The following is an 18615-nucleotide window of genomic DNA, read 5'->3' as shown; positions in this document are numbered from 1 at the left end:
TTTATACTTTGTTATTTAAATATTATAAATAACTGAGAGAACAGTGTTAATTATAGAATATTATTTTCTATCTCTCATTTATTCACTAAATAAAAGAGAATTACTAATAGAGCTTATAAAAGATAGTTAAGTAACTATTATCTTTTCTAAAATCTTTTCTAAATAGTTCAATAGAGATATTACTCTATATAACTTAGAAATTGAAGTTTTACTATTAAATTTTATAAGAATCACTGCAGTGACTTCTCTTCAGTATTCAGAATAATATTCATTTTTCAAGAGATTGAAAAAGAGCTCAAAATATTCATTCTTTAAATAGAAGTATATATTTTAAATAATCAAGTGATTAATTGAATCAGGCTCTGCAGCAGTTTTAACTGAACTTGAGAAGATAGCTGACTCTAATTCATCTTATATAAGATCAGATCATTCTCAGTTATTTTCATTAATATAGTTAAGAAGTAATATATTCTCTTTCTCTGAATCTAAATCTGATGATTTTTGAAAGAGAATTCTTATAAAAGCTTAACATTTTTTCTTAAAAGAGTTTACTGTATATGATTCATTCTGAAACTCATATTCTAAGACTGGAAGTTTTTCTACACTTCTTATTTTAGTATAGTTAAAAGCTTTAAAAACTTTCTTTTCTTATACTTCTTTAAGAAATTTATTTCAGCAGTCTATTTTAGCTCTTTTAATATCTGAAAAATATTCATTTCTGACAGTTTTGAACTCTTTATTATATATTATATTATTCTTTTAATCCCTTCTAGCAGTAGCTAATTCTTTTCTTTTAGATGAGATATTTTTATTTTATCAAGATTTTAAATACTCAGAAGATTTTCTCTTTGAAATATTATCTCTAATACTTATTAGAATAATAGATGTAATGAGCTTCACTCTATTCTTAAGTATTTTATTTGAGATATCTTGATCAGAATTTCAATATAGCTCATTCTATCTTTCAGATTTTAACAGTTATATACTTTCTTCAACTGCTTTTCAATCAGCTTTTTCAAAGTTAAACTGATTAGAGAGAAGAGAGTTTTCACTCATTTATTTTTCACTCAGTTTATTATCAAATTGAATAATCTCATAATCTGATTCTGATGTCTTATTTGAATTAATAAATCAGTTTACAACTTCTTTTTTTATTAAATTTTATAATATAAAGATTAGATCTATAATAGATTTCTGTTTCATATCTTTTCTAAAGAATGTTTATTGATCTGACTGATTAACTAAATTCTATTAAATACTCAAAGATTTATTTAATCAGATTATCTGCTCTTACTGCTTTTTTACATTCTGAATTTCATTAGAGATGATGTGTATTAAAATCTTCTATAATTATAGAGTTTCTTAATAGAGTTATGTTCAGAAATTCTCTATTAATTATTTAGATATTGTTATTTTTCTTCAATAACTTCTCATTATAGATATTTATAAGCTGTATAGTATTAAACTCATTTTCTTTATCTATAATATTACTCATCAGAATATCAGAGTCAGATATAATATCAAATCTTAGATTAAATTAATATCTTAATCTCTTTCTTTCATAGATCACTACTCTTGACTTTATCTCAGACTTTTGAGATAGAAAGTAGTAGTAGCTTGAATAAGAAATAATATATTTTTACTCAGTATTAAAATTCAGTTCCTGAAGTAGTATAAAATCAACTTTTTATTCAAATATAATGTGAAGATAAGAATAAATATAATTTAAGTTTCTATTCACATTATTTTGAATAAATGTGATTTTTGAAGAGTTTTTAAACTTTTTTTATTGTTTTTGTTATATATTCATACTAAAAGAGAGTAGAGATAGAGTAGAATCTAATTACTATCATCAGATAGTAGATTATATCTATTTTGAAAAGTAGGAATCTCAACTGCTTGTATTATATCTAGTTTATTATCAGAGTTATTTCTCAATTCTCTAATCTTAACAGAAGTTTGAGAATTCAAATTCTGTTTATATTTAGCTAAAGAATTGAAGTTTGAAGATCTAATTAGATAGTTAAGAGTTTCTTCTTTTTAAGCTTACAGTTATAGATTTACTGACTTGACTATTCTCTTCAGTTCTAGATTTACTTTAAGCTTCATCTTTTCTCCAGTTCTTTTGAGTTCTTGAAGCAAATATACATTCTTTTGAGCTAGATGTATGTTTTTCTTTGCAATTAGAGCATTTAAGCAGAGTATATTGATATATTTCATCTCTTTTTAAGCATGTTTCATATTTATGCTCACTAGTTTTGCAATCTCTAGCATAGAATGCATATTTTAAGTCTCTAAAATAAGAGATTATAAAGTGTTCATATCTTTGATAGTTTGAACACTGTGTTTAAGCTTTGAGATTCATTCTTGAGTCTTTGTATTCATGAACTCTCATTTTCAAATCTACTACTCTTACTTCTGTGATTCAAAGGTTGCTTGAGTCAGTGTATGATTACAGATGTACACTGACTTCTTATATACTGTACACTAAATTAATTGATGGCTGCTATGACCTCTTTACATTCATAAGCAAGTTCAGAAGCAGCTGTATTATTATTCAACAGTCATACATTCTTCTGAATTACATTCTTTCTCATCAGATTCAGTCACATCTACATGATCATGATGTTCACCCTAGCTTCATGCGGATTAGTGTGTCACTAGTGTTCACAATTGTGTGACCTATCTCTGATTCAGCTAGCATTCTGTGTATGCTCTTACAAAGAAACTTTCACTATATTATATCTCTCATTCACTAACTTTTCTCATTCTTCAATCATCTTCTTCATCATTATCATTATTAAACATCATCATCTTTTTCAAGATTTCTGTCTCTTCTTCTGTCTAACATCTTCTATCTGTTTATCTATCACATTATACATGTTTCTGATGATGACCTCTCATTCTCACAACAAGTGTTATTGTAGTACTTATATCAGACAGTTCATTAGCAGTAAGTGTAACACATTGTGAAATGTGATCAGGACTTGTTTTCTTCTAACAATCATCAGAATGTATTATTATGAATGACACATCTTCTTCATCTTCTTATATATTCTCAACTGTTTTTCTTCTCAGCAGGCTTCTGATCATGTTTTCTAGCATAATTTTATACAAATACAGATGCTGATGTTTGTTTTTATTTGCATAGAACCTTCACATATTGACAGATTCACATTCATCAATAATAGTGAACATCTCAATGTTGAATTGTTGATTAAGAACTTCAAGAATGTGATAATGAAGAAATTATCTATGTTATATATAACTAAGTCTTCTATATTCTTCTCTGTCTTCTCTATTTCTTTCTCTGTCACTCTCTCTCAATCTTCTACACCTGTCTCTGTGTCTGATTCTCTCACTTCTGCTACTTCTGTTCCTGTGATTCTCACTCTCACTACTTCTGCTCTCTCTGATTCTGTCATCTCTGCTTTCATTATCAGCTCTTCTCATTTCAAGAAGATATTGTGTAGACTTAATGAATCATATTTCTCAGTATATACACTCTCACTCTTCTTATCAACTTCTAAAATAATTTATTATATGAAGACTGTATATAACATGATTATCTGAAGCTCAGTTATGAACACTGATTATTATATTTATTTTAAATATTTATAATAAGACAATTATTTATTTATATCAGAGAATCACTTCTCTCTTCAACAGTGTTAAGATTGTAAGTCTTTTTCTTTTTTATTTTTTTCTTCTGACACTGATTTTTCTGTTCTTAGAGAAAATTGTTATGAGTTTTATTATATATGAAGTCATGATATTCACAGATATCAAGAAACTTTTTATAACTGTTAAATTCAATATTGTGAGTATATCTACTCTGATCAATATCTTTGAAATGATTAACTCATATTAGTCTATTCTCTGATATTTATTGTCTGACTTTGTGATATAGATAAAGAATATTCATATTTTCAGAAATGAGAACACAGATATTGTACTCTTTTACACTTACAGATATAAGGCTCATACACTCTGTCTGAAATGTTATCATGAGAATGAGCTGTTTGTATACTGTATTCTGCTTCCTGCATTTCTCTGTATTCTTCTCTGTCTTTCTGAGAAGCCTTGTGTGTGTTGTAATTATATGTACAACTCTAAGATCAGTGAGTGTTTATTCAGTAACTATTTTCATCTCTGATTTTACAGTTTTTATACACTAACAATAATTCTTAGTTACTCTGACATCAGAGATCATTCTAATTGAAGATGACTATGTCACTGAGACTATTCTCTTCTACTCTCAAGCTTCTCTCATCACTTTCTCTCTCTTCTCTGCAGAGAAGGTTGTGTGCATATCAGATCATAAGCATTCAGCTCTGAGTAACTTCTATCATTATTTATCTGATTCTGTGCCTTCTTCTTCTTTCATTTCTTTCATCTTTATTCTCTCTATTCTGGCTTCTGATTCTGCAAGTCCCGCGCTCTTCTTCAATTTTTCTATGTATACACATATGCATTTCTATATTGACATTCCAGCCAATCTTGCTATAAATAACATTAATGTTATACACAGAGCGATAGAGAAATTGAAGCCATATACAGTATTGTTATAAGAGTAGCTTACAGCTTCTGAATCTCTTACAGATCTTGAGTTTTGAGATTTTCTTTATTTTTGACATTTTTCAGATGACATGACATTGAAAATAGATTAAATATGTAATATATAAAAATGAATGAAGTATATATGATAATATTTATCTTTTACAGCTGACTCTTATAATTGATGATTAATTCATTATCTCTTCTCTTTTCTTACACTTTTCTTTGTCTGCTAGTCACTACTCTTACACAATCTCTATATAATACAGTATTCAGTGACTAGGTTCAGCAGCTTTTATCTTTTATGATTCTGTCTTGTGTATTATACTGTCTCTCTTCACTCACTCAGATCACTACAGTGAATAGCTTATTAAAACTAATCTTATCTGACTTCTGAGCATCTTCAGAGATTGAGATGACTTGATCTCACACATTTATGAATATTTCAGATAATTCATCCTCTGTTATCTCTGTGATTAAACTGATATAAACAGTTGAATTCAACTCTGAATTTCTTTTTCTTCTGTAATCTGACTCATATACAAGTCTGCTGCTTTGAGATCACTCTTTATCACATTGCATCTGCTATCTGCAGCATGTTATTATATAATTAGCTACAGTCTTATTATTTATTGAAGTGTGATATTCATCTGATTTCTTCATTACTTCTCATTCTTTTCTTATAATTATAAAAAGATTGAAATAAGTGAGATCATCTGATTCATAAGTGTCTATGATTTCTCTTACTTCATGAGACATTTCAATTATAAGCTTCTTCTTTTTCAACACTGATAATAGTGCTATAAATAATTATAATTCACTCAGATCTTATATCTTTATCTTTATAAGATATGAATCATTTATTAAGTTGTGTAAGATTTATCTCTCTGATTCTTTCAATGTGTATATTTCTAGAGAATATGATTTAAGTATTTTATAGAGCTCAAATCATCTAGATTGAAACTTCTCAGAACTCTTATTTTGTACAAGAACTCACATTCTTATCTTGAGACTTGATTTCTTAACTAGTGAGTCTTGTATTCTTTCTGATTGAATTGCTCAGTTCAGAAGTAACTCATTAGCTTTTGCACATACATGACTGATCTCTTTCAATCTTGATTCTGTGTTCACAACTGCTGTGTCTGCAACTGCTACTACTGCATTCATAACTGCTGTTTCTGCTGCATCTGTGACTGTTACATCTGCAACTGCTGTTCTCTCTTTCATCTTTTTCAAAGCATTCTCTGGGATGCGCGGATGCAATTCATACAACAGATAGAATGATGAACACTTGAAGACTGCATACTGCTGAATTTGTGTGATCAATAGTATCTGACTGAGATATTCATCTCATAATCATATCAGCTTGTTCACTAGATATTTTATTAGCATACAGCATTTCATAGTTGATATAGATCTCATTATGTAGAAACTTTATTACTATTTTCTCTGTTGTCTCTGAAACTGCTTTCATAACTGATCAGTCAGTAGTATAGTCAATAGTAGTGATTATTCAACAATTTTCATTTGATATTCACAGTAACATGTCTATGAGATTCATCTTTCATTATTTAAACAGTTGTATTATATACTTTATCTGATGTTGCACTTTCTTGTATTCTAATCCTTTCTTAGATTCTTTCACAACCTGATAATTCAGACACTTGTAAGTATATATCTGAATGTTCTCAGTCATGCTTGATCAGTACACTCTTAATTCAAGTATACTTATAAGTTCAGAACTTTCTAAGTGACTGAATTTCTTATACATGTAAGTTATCAAGTTGTGTCTAAATGAATGTTCTAGATAGAGAGCTTTCACATATTCTAGATCATGATAAAGCATAACATTGTTTTTCAATTTCCTCAGCTTGAAGTTCAGAAGCATCTCTTCTACTACTTTTATAAAATGCTTATTATCTGACACTTTGTAATTCTTCAAGTGAGAGATCATTGTGTTCACTCATTCTGATTTCTTGTATTCTCTCAGTGTGTTTAATATAAACTTCTCTTGTATCTAGTTCACAGAACTCTCACTCATGAAATCAGGTCTGTAACTAATTGCATCAGATATCACAGTGTAAGAGGCCTACGCCGAATAGATCGGTATAATATTATAGGTCTTATATAACAAAGAGAAAAACGTTAGAGAAGGAAAGAAAGAGCAAGTGTAGAAATCGGCGATCGGGGTGGATATTTATACACGTATATGGTGGCGTACGCGGTGGAGCTTCGGGGCGGAAGAATCTATACGCATTCGTGGCGGCCGAGGATCGGTGATCGAGAATGGCCGAGAATCGGAGCGTACGTGTTCGAGAGTGAAGCGGAAGAATCTATGGAGTGGAGCGGAATAGTCTATATGATTGATCGGGCGCAGCCCGCCACACACAGCATCTGACCTCTTTCAGTATTTGATATTAAGATTATACACTTAAAACTCTGAGATTCAACATGCTAAGCATTTGAAAGGTTTTATTATTAATTATAGATAGACAAGGCTTTCATAATCTATAATCATCATTGTTATATATCTGTTATCAATATATCTATCTTACAATGTCAGTGTGTGCTTGATCACTAGCAATTCCTTTTCATACACTGAGTAATTGAGCTTAACACCTGATAGTTTTCTATTATCATACATTATCAGATGCAGCTTACTGTTCTTACTCATCTGTAGAAGAGTGTCTCTGATAGCTCATTCAGATGTGTCTGTTTCAATGTAGAAAGATTTATCATGATCTGATTGAATAAGTACTGAGAATATTATTATACATTCTCTCAGTGTGAGAAAAGCCTCTTTACATGCAGTATTTTAGATAATTGACTGAAACTTCTTCTTCTGCAGATTAGTATTCATTTCTCTTAAGAGATCTGAGAGTAATGCAGCTATTCATGTGAAATTCTTGATAAATCTGTGATAATATGAGATCAACTCAAGAAACTGTTGTACATAATGTATATTTCTCAGCTGTGACTAATTCACTATGATATTCAATTTCTCTGAGATGAGATATATACAGTTATCACTTACTACATATTCTATAAACTTCAACTCTTTCATTTTAAATACATACTTTGTTGATTTGATGTAGAGCTTATGCTCTGTCAGAGTTATAAGCACTTTATCAAGATACTTCAGATATTCATTATATAAGTTTAAGAAGACTAGAATGTTATTCAGGTATACAAGATATGAGGTTTTATTCTATTTATGAAGAATCATATTCATCATTATTTGAAAGATGACAGACACATTCATCAGACTGAATAACATTATCAGGAATTTGAACTTCTCTTATTACATATTAAATGTGGTTCACAGAACTGACAGTTTATCTACACAGATCTATCAGTATTCTGAGAGAAGATTGATCTTTGATAGATATCAGGCATTTTCAACTGTATTCAACTGTTATTGAATCTATGACAGTGAATATTCATTCTTGATCATAAGCTTGTTAAGTGCTTAATAATTGATACATATTCATCACTCATTATCTGTCTTTTTTATAAATAGAACTGAGAAGTCTCACATGCTTGATAAGAATTATATAAGATTATGTTCTAGAAGATCTGTGATCTGACACTTCTGTTCTTTAAGGTGTGTTTGTAACAGAGGATACACATTCTGATTGACTGGTTTCATGTTCTCTGTGTCAATCTCATATATGTATCCTTCTTTCAGTGACAATTTCAGTGAAAGATCTGTTCAGAAGATCTTCTTATACTTCTTCAGAAGCTTCTTCATACACTTATTCTCTCATATATTCTTTATCTTGGTTTTCTTCACTTTCAGATCTCATATGACATACAGAATGCTTTCAGATGAGATCTTATATATCATTCTCTTTACTTATTAATGTATAAGCAGATTTAACTCTTCTATATCAGAGATGTGAAATGTTCTTCTCATATCAGTTGATAGAATTGTATAAACCATTTTCTTCTTATTAATCAACTGCATATGACATGTACATCATTGAATCTGCAGATTGAACCTTTGAAATCAATTAAGTCTGAGAATAAGATCATATTTCATGTTCTGCAGCTCTTATACTCAAATATAGTAAGATCATTCTCTGAAGTGCAAGGGAACTCTTACTCTTACAGATAATATCAAATATCAGTTATCAGATAATCTTATATATTGAGAATTCTTTACTCAGCAAGATCTCTTTCAGTCTTCAGATTATATAATTATTAATATATTATGTAGAAGCTTCTGTGTTCACTAACACTTTTACAGCTATCTCTCAATTCTTATTCAAGTGCTCTTTATACATTAATATTTCAGGTCTTAAGATATTGAGATGAGTGTTTGCTTCATTCTCATCTGTATCTCAGTCAGAAGCCTGCTTTCTCTTGACATTCACAGAATTCAGAGAATCATCTAACACAGACATCTCTTTCACTTTGAAGACTTTTCATAGAATATTAGTAAGTGTCTCTGAGCTCACTGATTCTGCTAGTTTTTTGACTCTCTTGCTTCTCTTGACTGTGCATGCTGTGTGTAATTCTTTACATCATAATTCTGACATTCACAGTTGAAGCAAGCTCAATGCTTGCAATATCAAGATTTTCACTTAGAAAATCTCTTTTTCAGAGGATTCAGTGCTTTAGCAATGACATTTAAATCTAGATTCATTGTATTCAGATGTGTGACTTGTGTTATAGAAGTCTGATTACTCATTCTTCACTGAGACATACTTGATTGCAGTATTTTCTATTACAATTGACTCACTTGTTCTTATATAATGAGAATATTATATGCTTCTTTCACTATACTTGATTGTAAGATTAAGTATTTTCATTTCACTCTCAACTCAGGTGTAAGACTATGAATGAAGATCTGTAAATAGAAAGATGTTGAAAGCTCTTCATTCAATGTGAGATAGTATAAGCTGAAGTGTGTGAAGTATAATATAAGATTACTTACTTATCTACACTCAGTGAAGTGTTCATAATACTTATCTCATATATTTACTTTCTCAAAGTTGTGTAAGATTTATTTGAAAAACTTATTTTATATTCATAAGAATGAATATTATTCTGAGTCTGTAAGATTCATCTTTTCATCAGTTATTTATAATGATTTCACTTTTTCACATAGAAATACAGCAGATTTTAAGACTTGTTGAAATTTCATTAACTATCTGTCAGTAAGTTCACATTCAATTCAATAATATAATCATATCTAACTTAGTCAGCTGATTGCAGCATTATTTTTTCAGTCATTATTGAAGCTTAATGACTCTGACAGATCTCTCAGCTTGATATATCTCATGCTCGGATTCTCATCCTGTGCAGCAGTCTCAGATGATGTGTATACTTCTGAAGAGATTGTGAACAATCATGATAAGATCTTTAGATTCAGCATAGTCATCTGTCTGTGTAAACATTCAATCTTCTGCTGCAGGTCTAAGACCTGGTTTTCTCTATTCTTATTAATGATAACAATTGCATCAGTGAAGCTCTTCATCATGACTGCTTGATCTGCAGTATATGTCAATTGTTATTTGACTTCTGTCTCAGCCTGTCACTGTGTACACAAGGCCTTGATTTTGTTTAGAATTCTTATATATATACAGAGCTTCAATTCTAGTTTAGTGATCTCAGCTGCTTTTCTTACTGCTTCAAGTAAACTCTCTGAAAGATTCTGCATATCTTCTGATTCAGATAGCAGAGAAGGGTGTTTATATTAGCTAGAGAAGGTATTTATTTCAGTGATTTCTCATTGATTGTATGATGTCTATTGTTATATCACTATATCATTATATAATTTCTGTTATTATTGTACAACTCTGGTGGTGATCACTCTCTCTTTTTATTCTTCTTTTGAGTAGAGAGTGAACTTCTTTGAATCTGATTCACTGCTCTCATTCTCTTTCTCACACCTCATCTGTTCACATATCTAGCTATTCTATATAGATAATGAGTGAATACTCTTCTCTCATTTCATGAGTAAGAATAGCTGAAGTGATACCTCTTCATACACTATCTTTTGAGACATTTTTAGAACCACACTGGCATGATAACTACAAATCACTTTGTAGATAGAATTATTGTAAGAGGCCTACGCCGAATAGATTGGTATTATATTGATAGGTCTTATATAACAAAGAGAAAAACATTAGAGAAGGAAAGAAAGAGAAAGTGCGAGAATCAGCAATCAAAGTGGATATTTATATGTGTATGTGATGGTGTACACAGTGGTGCTTTGAAGTGGAAGAATATACACGCGTTTGTAGCGGCCGAGAATCAGTGATCAGAACATACATGTTCATGGCAGCTGAGAATCAGCAATTGAAAATGAGACAGTAGAAATCTATGAAGTGTATAGAATAGTCTATATGATTGATCAGACACAGCCCGCCACATTAGCCCTCTCTTTTCAGAAGCAGTTTTCATCAGTCAAGGACTGCTGTTTCAGATAACACAGAACTCAGAGTTCAGGTCAGTTGATCATAGTTAACTTATTTCACAAGATATTATTAATGACAGCTGTATAATCTCTTATTAAGAATATCTTCAATCTCTCACTCAAGCTTATTATCTTCTTCTATGATCTCTGACAGTTGTCAGTCAGAAGTTAGTTAAGAAGAGAATGAATTGATGATAGTGCAGTGAAGCAAGCTTGTATGAAAGATATCATGAATCTCTGATAATATGTCAAGATAATAGTTATGACTATCTAGAACTTCTATCACTTTATACTTGACATGGCAGTAATCTAGTGTATGAGATGAATATATGATTTATATATTCTTAAGATTTAATCATACTAGATCTTCTATCTTATATTGTTCAGCAGAGTCTCAGTGAATATTAATTTAATTCTCTTAATCTTGTTTTACAGTTATCATGAAGATCTCTGCTCAATCATGAGCATCTCAGAGTTTTATTACTATATTATCAGTGATCTGAATCAGACTGTGAGAGTTTAGTGTGAACTGTGTAATCTCTAGAAGATTCAACATCTTCATGTGATAACTGTGTGTAAGAAAGAACAGGCTTATATCTATTGAAATAACATCTTATTCATTGATAGTGACCTCTGCATGTAGAAGCAGATCATATCAATCATCTTATAAGTAATTGTAGAACTTATAAAGATAGTTCTTTACAGTCTGAATTATCTGTTCTGATATATCATCAGTCTCAGAGTGATAGACAGTTAATAGACAGTGTATAATCTTGAGAACTTGACAGATTCTTATTCAGAGAGTGCTTATAAATTGATAATCTTGATCTGATACTATAGATCTCAGTAATTCATGCATTCAATAGAACAGACTTCTTAGAAAAGCTTCAGTGACTTGTTCAGTATTTATCTTATCACAGAGTTTTAATATAATACTCTTACTTAATCAGTTCACAATGATCAGAATATTTCTACAGCTCTTACTCTCAGAGAGATTAATAGTGAAGTTAATAATCATATCTCATCAGATTCTATCAGAGATATCAAGTGATTTCAGCAGGCCTTTTCTACAGTTCTTTCATAAGATGATGAAGAAACAATGATTACAGTTTCAGATAAAATATCTGATACTGTTTAATATCTCAGGTCAGTAGAACTTCTGAAAGATTATTTAATACAGTTATTTACAATCTGAATAATCAGTTATACACAAATCATGCATCACTTGCATTATTCAAGTGTGTAAGAGTTTGAAGTAGAGAACTCAATATTACTCACAGAACTGTAAAGTGTTATTATTATTGATTAAGTATTCTGAGATGTTAATTCTTATATGTAGTTCTGAGAGAAATTAGAATACTTCTTAATATACTGCTTTAATAAGCACTTGAAGAAGTTCATCAGTTTAAGCTGTTACATATCATAATTTATTCAGTGTAGATTTGAGAGAAGTTGAGATATCAGTATTGATATCAGTGTCAGTTCAGAGAGAAAGTATTCTAATCAGAGAAGTATATATAGTGTTATAAGTTGTTTCATCTTGATTAACTAGTATCTTCAGATTCAAGAGTTAGTACTCTCAGTTCATTCAGTAAGTATCTGTTACATTAGATAGCATATCTTACTCACATTATAAGAGAGCATCTGTCATTGAGTTCTGACTGTCAGAATAATAGTGTATTATAAAATGAAAGCAGCTTAAAAACTCAGATTATTATATCTATCATTCAGTGAGTTTACAGATAGTTATGAAGTATTTAAGATTCTTATAATCTATGACTATCTCAAATTCAGAGATACTTCAGAGTTCAGAGTCTCATTCTTCTAAACAGTATATAATTATGAGAAGTTTCTTATTATAGATCTCATAATTGCATTTAGTAGAACTCAGTTTCTTAGATATGAAGACATATAATCATAGAATATCTTTATTATTATATTATAATATCACTTCTTCTATTACATAGTCAGAGAAATCAGCTTCAATAACTATCTTACAATCAGAATTGAATATTATCAGCAGAGAGATATTAATAAATATCTTCTTTATCTGTATAAATGCAGCTTCAGTGTCTGTTAATCATTGAAATACTGTATCTTTCTTAGTGAGTTCTGTAAGTAATCTTATAATATCTGAGAAGTTTCATATAAATCACTGATAGAAGTTAGTAAATCTGATGAAACTTTATACATCTTTCACAGTGTATGAAACCTCTCATTCAAGAATAGCAGAGATCTTCTCAGAATTCATTCAGATTCTCTTGTCAGCTTCTATAATAAAATCTAAGTATTTAGTACTCTTGACTTTAAAATCACACTTATCAATATCAATTAATAGTTCTGTTTCTTGTAGTTATTATAATACTCTTTATACATACTCTTGATATTTCTTTCTGAATTCATCAGTGAAGATGAGAATATTATCTAAATAAGCAGATATAAATTCATTAAGAAAGTCTTGAAGTGTTCAGTTGATATACTTCTGAAATATACTGAGAACATTGATCAGTTCAAAGAGTGTGACTACTTATTCAAAGAGATCATATTATGTTCAGAATGCTATAAGTCACTCATCTTCTTCAGTGATACAGATCTTATAAAACACAGTGATGATATCTAACTTTATAAATTATTAAGCTTATTCAATATAAGCTAGAGTTTTATTGATAAGAGATAAAGAATAACAGTCTTTCTTTATTAATCTGTTCAATTCTTAATAATTCACACAGAACTGAAGTTCTTCATCTGATTTCTTTACAAAGAGAATAGAGATTACAGTGAAAGAGTTACTAATGTATATGAATTCTTTATTCAACAGATTATTAAGTGTCTTTTAAAGAAGAAGAAGTTTATCTTGAGATATATTATAAAGAGAGTCTCATGATGATTCAGAGTTCTTATCATTCTTTTTCTCTAACTTAATACTGTGATTCACTTCAGAATCTTATAAGAGAAGTATATTTATAATATTATCTTATCAGAAGATATCTAGATATTCATGATATTATTAAGAGAGTTTTGTACAAGAATCTGTTATTATAATATAGAATAACTTTTCTAGAGTCTTTTTAATATTGATCAGACTGATAGAATAGATTAATATATAATTCTGCTATCAGTGAACTTGTCAGTGACTCTGTCAGTGATTTTAATGATGACTTCTTTTTTAAAGTATTTTATAAGCATTGACAGAGATCTGTGTAAGATTTATAGTCTTGTGAATATCATCTTCATGAATTCTATTATTATTAGAGAATATCAAGCTTCTGTTTTAAGTATTTAGTAAGATATCTTATTCAGATAGTCAGATAAGTTCTAATATAAGATTATAATTGAGATTATTAACTTTATATATATAGATATCTTCATATTGATGTTCTCTCACATCTATATTTAGTTTTATCATGTAATAGATACAAACATTCTTCAGATCATCAAATTCTGTGAGAAGTCAGGATTTTGATAAAAAGATACACTGAAGGTTATGATGTCTTACAACTGAAGATTTTATCATTGTATAGTGATATAGACTGCTGTCTATCATAGCTTTCATATTATACATACTATCAATCACAGTAGATACAAGAATCATATTCATTGTCATTTTCTCTTTAAATTATTATTATCTAATCTCTTCAAGCTTCTGTTTACAAATTTGAACAGAAGCTAATCTTTTCTCTATTTCATCAGAGTATTCTTATAGTTATCTTCTGAATCTTTCTTCACTGCAATGTGATTGACACAGACAGACACTGATTCATCTTTTAAATGAGAAGACACTGATCTTTCTCTCAATTGAGGAGATATATAGATTGATTAACAGTTGAAAGCACTGTACTCTGATTAGTTACAGTTAATATATACTTCTTGTTAATATTGATCAGCAACTTCTTCAGAAGTGATATCAGGAACTTAAAAGTCTATTCAGACAGTGAAGACTCTTGCTTATATGTAGATATTTAAGTCTACTCAATTCATAACATCTGTATTATTGTTATTCTTCAGTATGAGTGTATGAGTCACTGAGATGTAATGTCTTCTATCACTGTTCTGTATACTCTTGAGCTTGATAAGACAGTTATTCAATATCTGAAGCTGTGTGCAGAAGTCTTCATAAGTCTGATCTTTATCTATGCTTATAGAAGTCTGTAAGAGTGTGAAAGTTAATATCTTCTTAAGCATACTAATCTTTATTCAATTCTTTCAAGATTGATCTTCTACTTCTAGAATTTTAGTGTTGAAGTCAGAGATGAATGTTGTAAGAGAAGTATTTCTCTATCAGATACTCTGTAATTAATCTAATACTTTCTGTTATATAATAGTGTCTTACAACAGAATATCAAGATATTTGATGATATTATCAGGCATTTGTAACACTGATTTACATGCTTTTATTCATAAAACTTCTATTTCATACAATTCTTCAATTGTTCATTAATATATTAATCTTGATTAATTAGTGAACTGATGACATCTTTATCTATACTCAGTTTTGCAAGCATTTTCATTCTTTATGATGAGTAGAGAGTGAGATCAGAAGTATTAAAATATATAAGAGTATCTAAGCATTCTTTCAGTACTTTTGTATTTGATTCTGTAGATATTGAAATTGTCTGAGTTCTTTGTTATGATAATTGTTGAATCTCTTTATATTGATATTATTGAGTTACATGCATATCAGCTATTTATTACTGTTGTAATTTCAATATTACTCAGAGTCACTGTGATATTACTTCTATACTCATATTCAAGAGTTCTCTCATATTATTATTAGACATGGTTATTGATTGTCAGATATGTAATCATATGAATATCTCATATATCTGAGTGTCAGAACTCTCAGGTCTTTCACTGACATTCTCTTATAAGGTCTTACTCTCTTCATAAGATCTTGTTACAGGGCCAGAGTGACTGATAAGCAAGCTTCTATCTAGAAACTCAGTGTCTGCTTTAACTGATTGTTTCTCTTTTCTTACATATTCTTATGTGTTCAGATATCTCTTGATGAATAATTGTTTCTAATAAGAAGATAATGAATGTTTTTCTAGTGTAAGAGACCTACACTGAATAGATTGATATTATATTGATAGGTCTTATATAACAAAGAGAAAAACATTAGAGAAGGAAAGAAAGAGAAAGTGTGAGAATCAGCAATTGAAGTGAATATTTATACATGTATGTGATGATGTACGCGGTGATGCTTCAGGGCAGAAAAATATACACGCGTTCATAGCGGCCGAGGATCAGTGATCAGAACATACACATTCGTGGCGGCCGAGGATCGGCGATCGGGAATGGGGCGGTAGGAATCTATGAAGTGTACGGAATAGTCTATATGATTGATCGGGCGCAGCCCGCCACAAGATCTTTCTATGATATATCTGAATGCTATCATAGAGTGGTTGAAAAGTGATTCAAATAGTCTGTGAGATGAATGAAATCATCTGTATAAAAGCAATGAGCTGTATGAAACTGCAGTGAGATCTTGATATAGTCAGAGATATGACAATGCTCTTCTCTTTAAGAGCATAGTCTCAATACTCTCAAGATTATCAGATTAGAAATTATCTTTATTATATAGTAATAATTATCAATTAATTTAACAGCACATGTGCTGCACATGATATAAAGAAATAGATGAGTTTTTCTGCTGACTGTATAGATCTTTCTTTTCTCATCTTCATTCAAATCAAATGTGTGATAAGTGGATTTCTTATATCTTGATTTGAAATGTGAAAAACATAGTTAACAGTGACTTACAGATCTCGCATCATATTTCATTCTATATATGAAATTCTCTGCAAAAGTGATGTATTTTTTAGAGACAAAGTTAACAGTAGTGACAGAATTTTTCAAAAAGATCTTCTCTCTCTGTGAAACATTTTTCTCTCTCTCTTTCTCATCTGTAATAGTGAGTGTATGAGAGTATCATTCTTGAGAGATAATAAGAGACTTATTTTGATGTTTTCTAGTGAGTAACAAATGTCTTTGTGATGTGGCTGCAGCCTCCATAATCATTAAGAAAGTCAGAGTGAAGGCAGAGACAGCAGTGTTAATAAGCTGCAGAAGCATCACTCTCATTACCATATCTTCTCCTTCTCCTGCATCTCTTGCAGCCGTGGTGATAGTAGCTGCACCTTGCAGTGGAATGTCATTTCTTCTGCTGGCTGATTCATCTGTATCTGATTATTATTATTATTATTCTTTAATTATAGATGTATGCAGTCAGAGACTATGACATCTACCTGAGAACTTTTAGTTCTCAGGGTTTTTCCTATATCTGTAAAGTTAACTATTATACATTCATCAATTTCAGATATGCAAAATCAGAAAATTCCAGCCCAGAATATAAAAACTGTTTACAAAATGCAGTGTTTTAACATCTCCTGATACTTTGAAATCATTTGACAATATCATGACAAAGGAAAAGAGAAAAAGAACACAGTCTTAAAGATAGACACATTAAATAGATAGATAGAAAGAAATTGAAAGAAAAAGATAAAGTAAAGAGAGACTGTAACAAAACAAATTATTAAAAGATAGTGTATAACTGTTTTAACAGACTATATCTGATTAATTTTCTCCTCTTCATATTCAGATAATTCTGAATTTAGTCATTTTCTTATAGCTGCTTGAGTTTCTGATAGAAAGTCTATTAAGTATTTAATTCCTGTCTCAGTTGAGAATAAGAATCTCATATTTAATTAATTTAGATCATACTTCTCTTTCAATCTGGCTCTGAGACTATTGTATAATGCACAGTGTATTATAATATACTCAGAATTCTCATTTACATTGCAGAATGAGCATTCTATTGAGTCAAATCTATCATCAAATCTTTGTATATAAGATTTAAAATAGCCATGTTCTAGTTTCAGCTGTATTATAGATAAGAATATTTTCTTTTTATATTTAATTAAACAAGATTTTCACTTGAGTTTTGTTTGAAATCTTGAATAATGTATACTCTTCTTTTATTTCTGTCAGCTTTCATTTTACTTGTCTAAACAAGATTCTTTTATTTTTCTCTTTATAAAAGATTAGAATATAATTTTTTGAATAGATCTGTTTAATTCTGCACTCTTTTTTACAGCTGAATCAGCTAATTCATTATAATGAATATTCATATAAGCAGAAACTCAGTGTAGATGAATTATCAGCTTTGATATTCTTCTCTTTTGAATTTTCAAAACAGAGTTTAAGATCAGTTCAAGATTTATTTGATCATTATGAATCTGACTATTTCTAAGTCTTTTTAAAGTAGCTTGACTATCAGAGAATATTTATATCTCTTTCAAACTATTTCCTCTTTTATAAGATTTTATTTCTATGAGTTTGAAAGCTTTCACTATTATGAATAGTTCAGTATCAAAGACTTCAGATTCACAGTCTAGATTTCAGAAATCTGAGATAAAATTGATATTATCTTCAGTATAAGCAATGTCTGTGTCTAATCTATTCAGATTCTCATTTTTTAAGTCATCTGAATAAATCAGAATAGAGTCTTTTATATTAATTGTAGAAATTCTCTTCAAATACTGTTCATATTCTTTCTCTTTTGATAGTTCACTTATTTATAAGTTTATAAGAGATTCAAGCTTTTCTCTTCAGAGAGATAACTTCTCATGATTCAC

General features: G+C 29.7%; 1 protein-coding gene across 1 annotated transcript; it reads left to right on the top strand.

Moving 5' to 3' along the window:
• Nucleotides 1-3151: 3151 nt before the first annotated feature.
• BDBG_17898 (uncharacterized protein) lies at nt 3152-4338 on the top strand (the record flags this gene model as incomplete). Its single annotated transcript, XM_031725518.1, has 4 exons — nt 3152-3495; nt 3647-3679; nt 3911-4094; nt 4192-4338. Coding segments are annotated over 4 exons (707 nt in total), but the record flags the coding sequence as incomplete, so codon positions are not given.
• Nucleotides 4339-18615: the final 14277 nt, after the last annotated feature.

The sequence above is a fragment of the Blastomyces gilchristii genome (genome assembly GCF_000003855.2).
Source record: "Blastomyces gilchristii SLH14081 genomic scaffold supercont1.30, whole genome shotgun sequence".
Lineage (NCBI taxonomy): Eukaryota > Fungi > Ascomycota > Eurotiomycetes > Onygenales > Ajellomycetaceae > Blastomyces > Blastomyces gilchristii.
The sequence above is the reverse complement of the archived record's forward strand: the minus strand, read 5'-3'. Positions and strand labels throughout refer to the sequence as shown.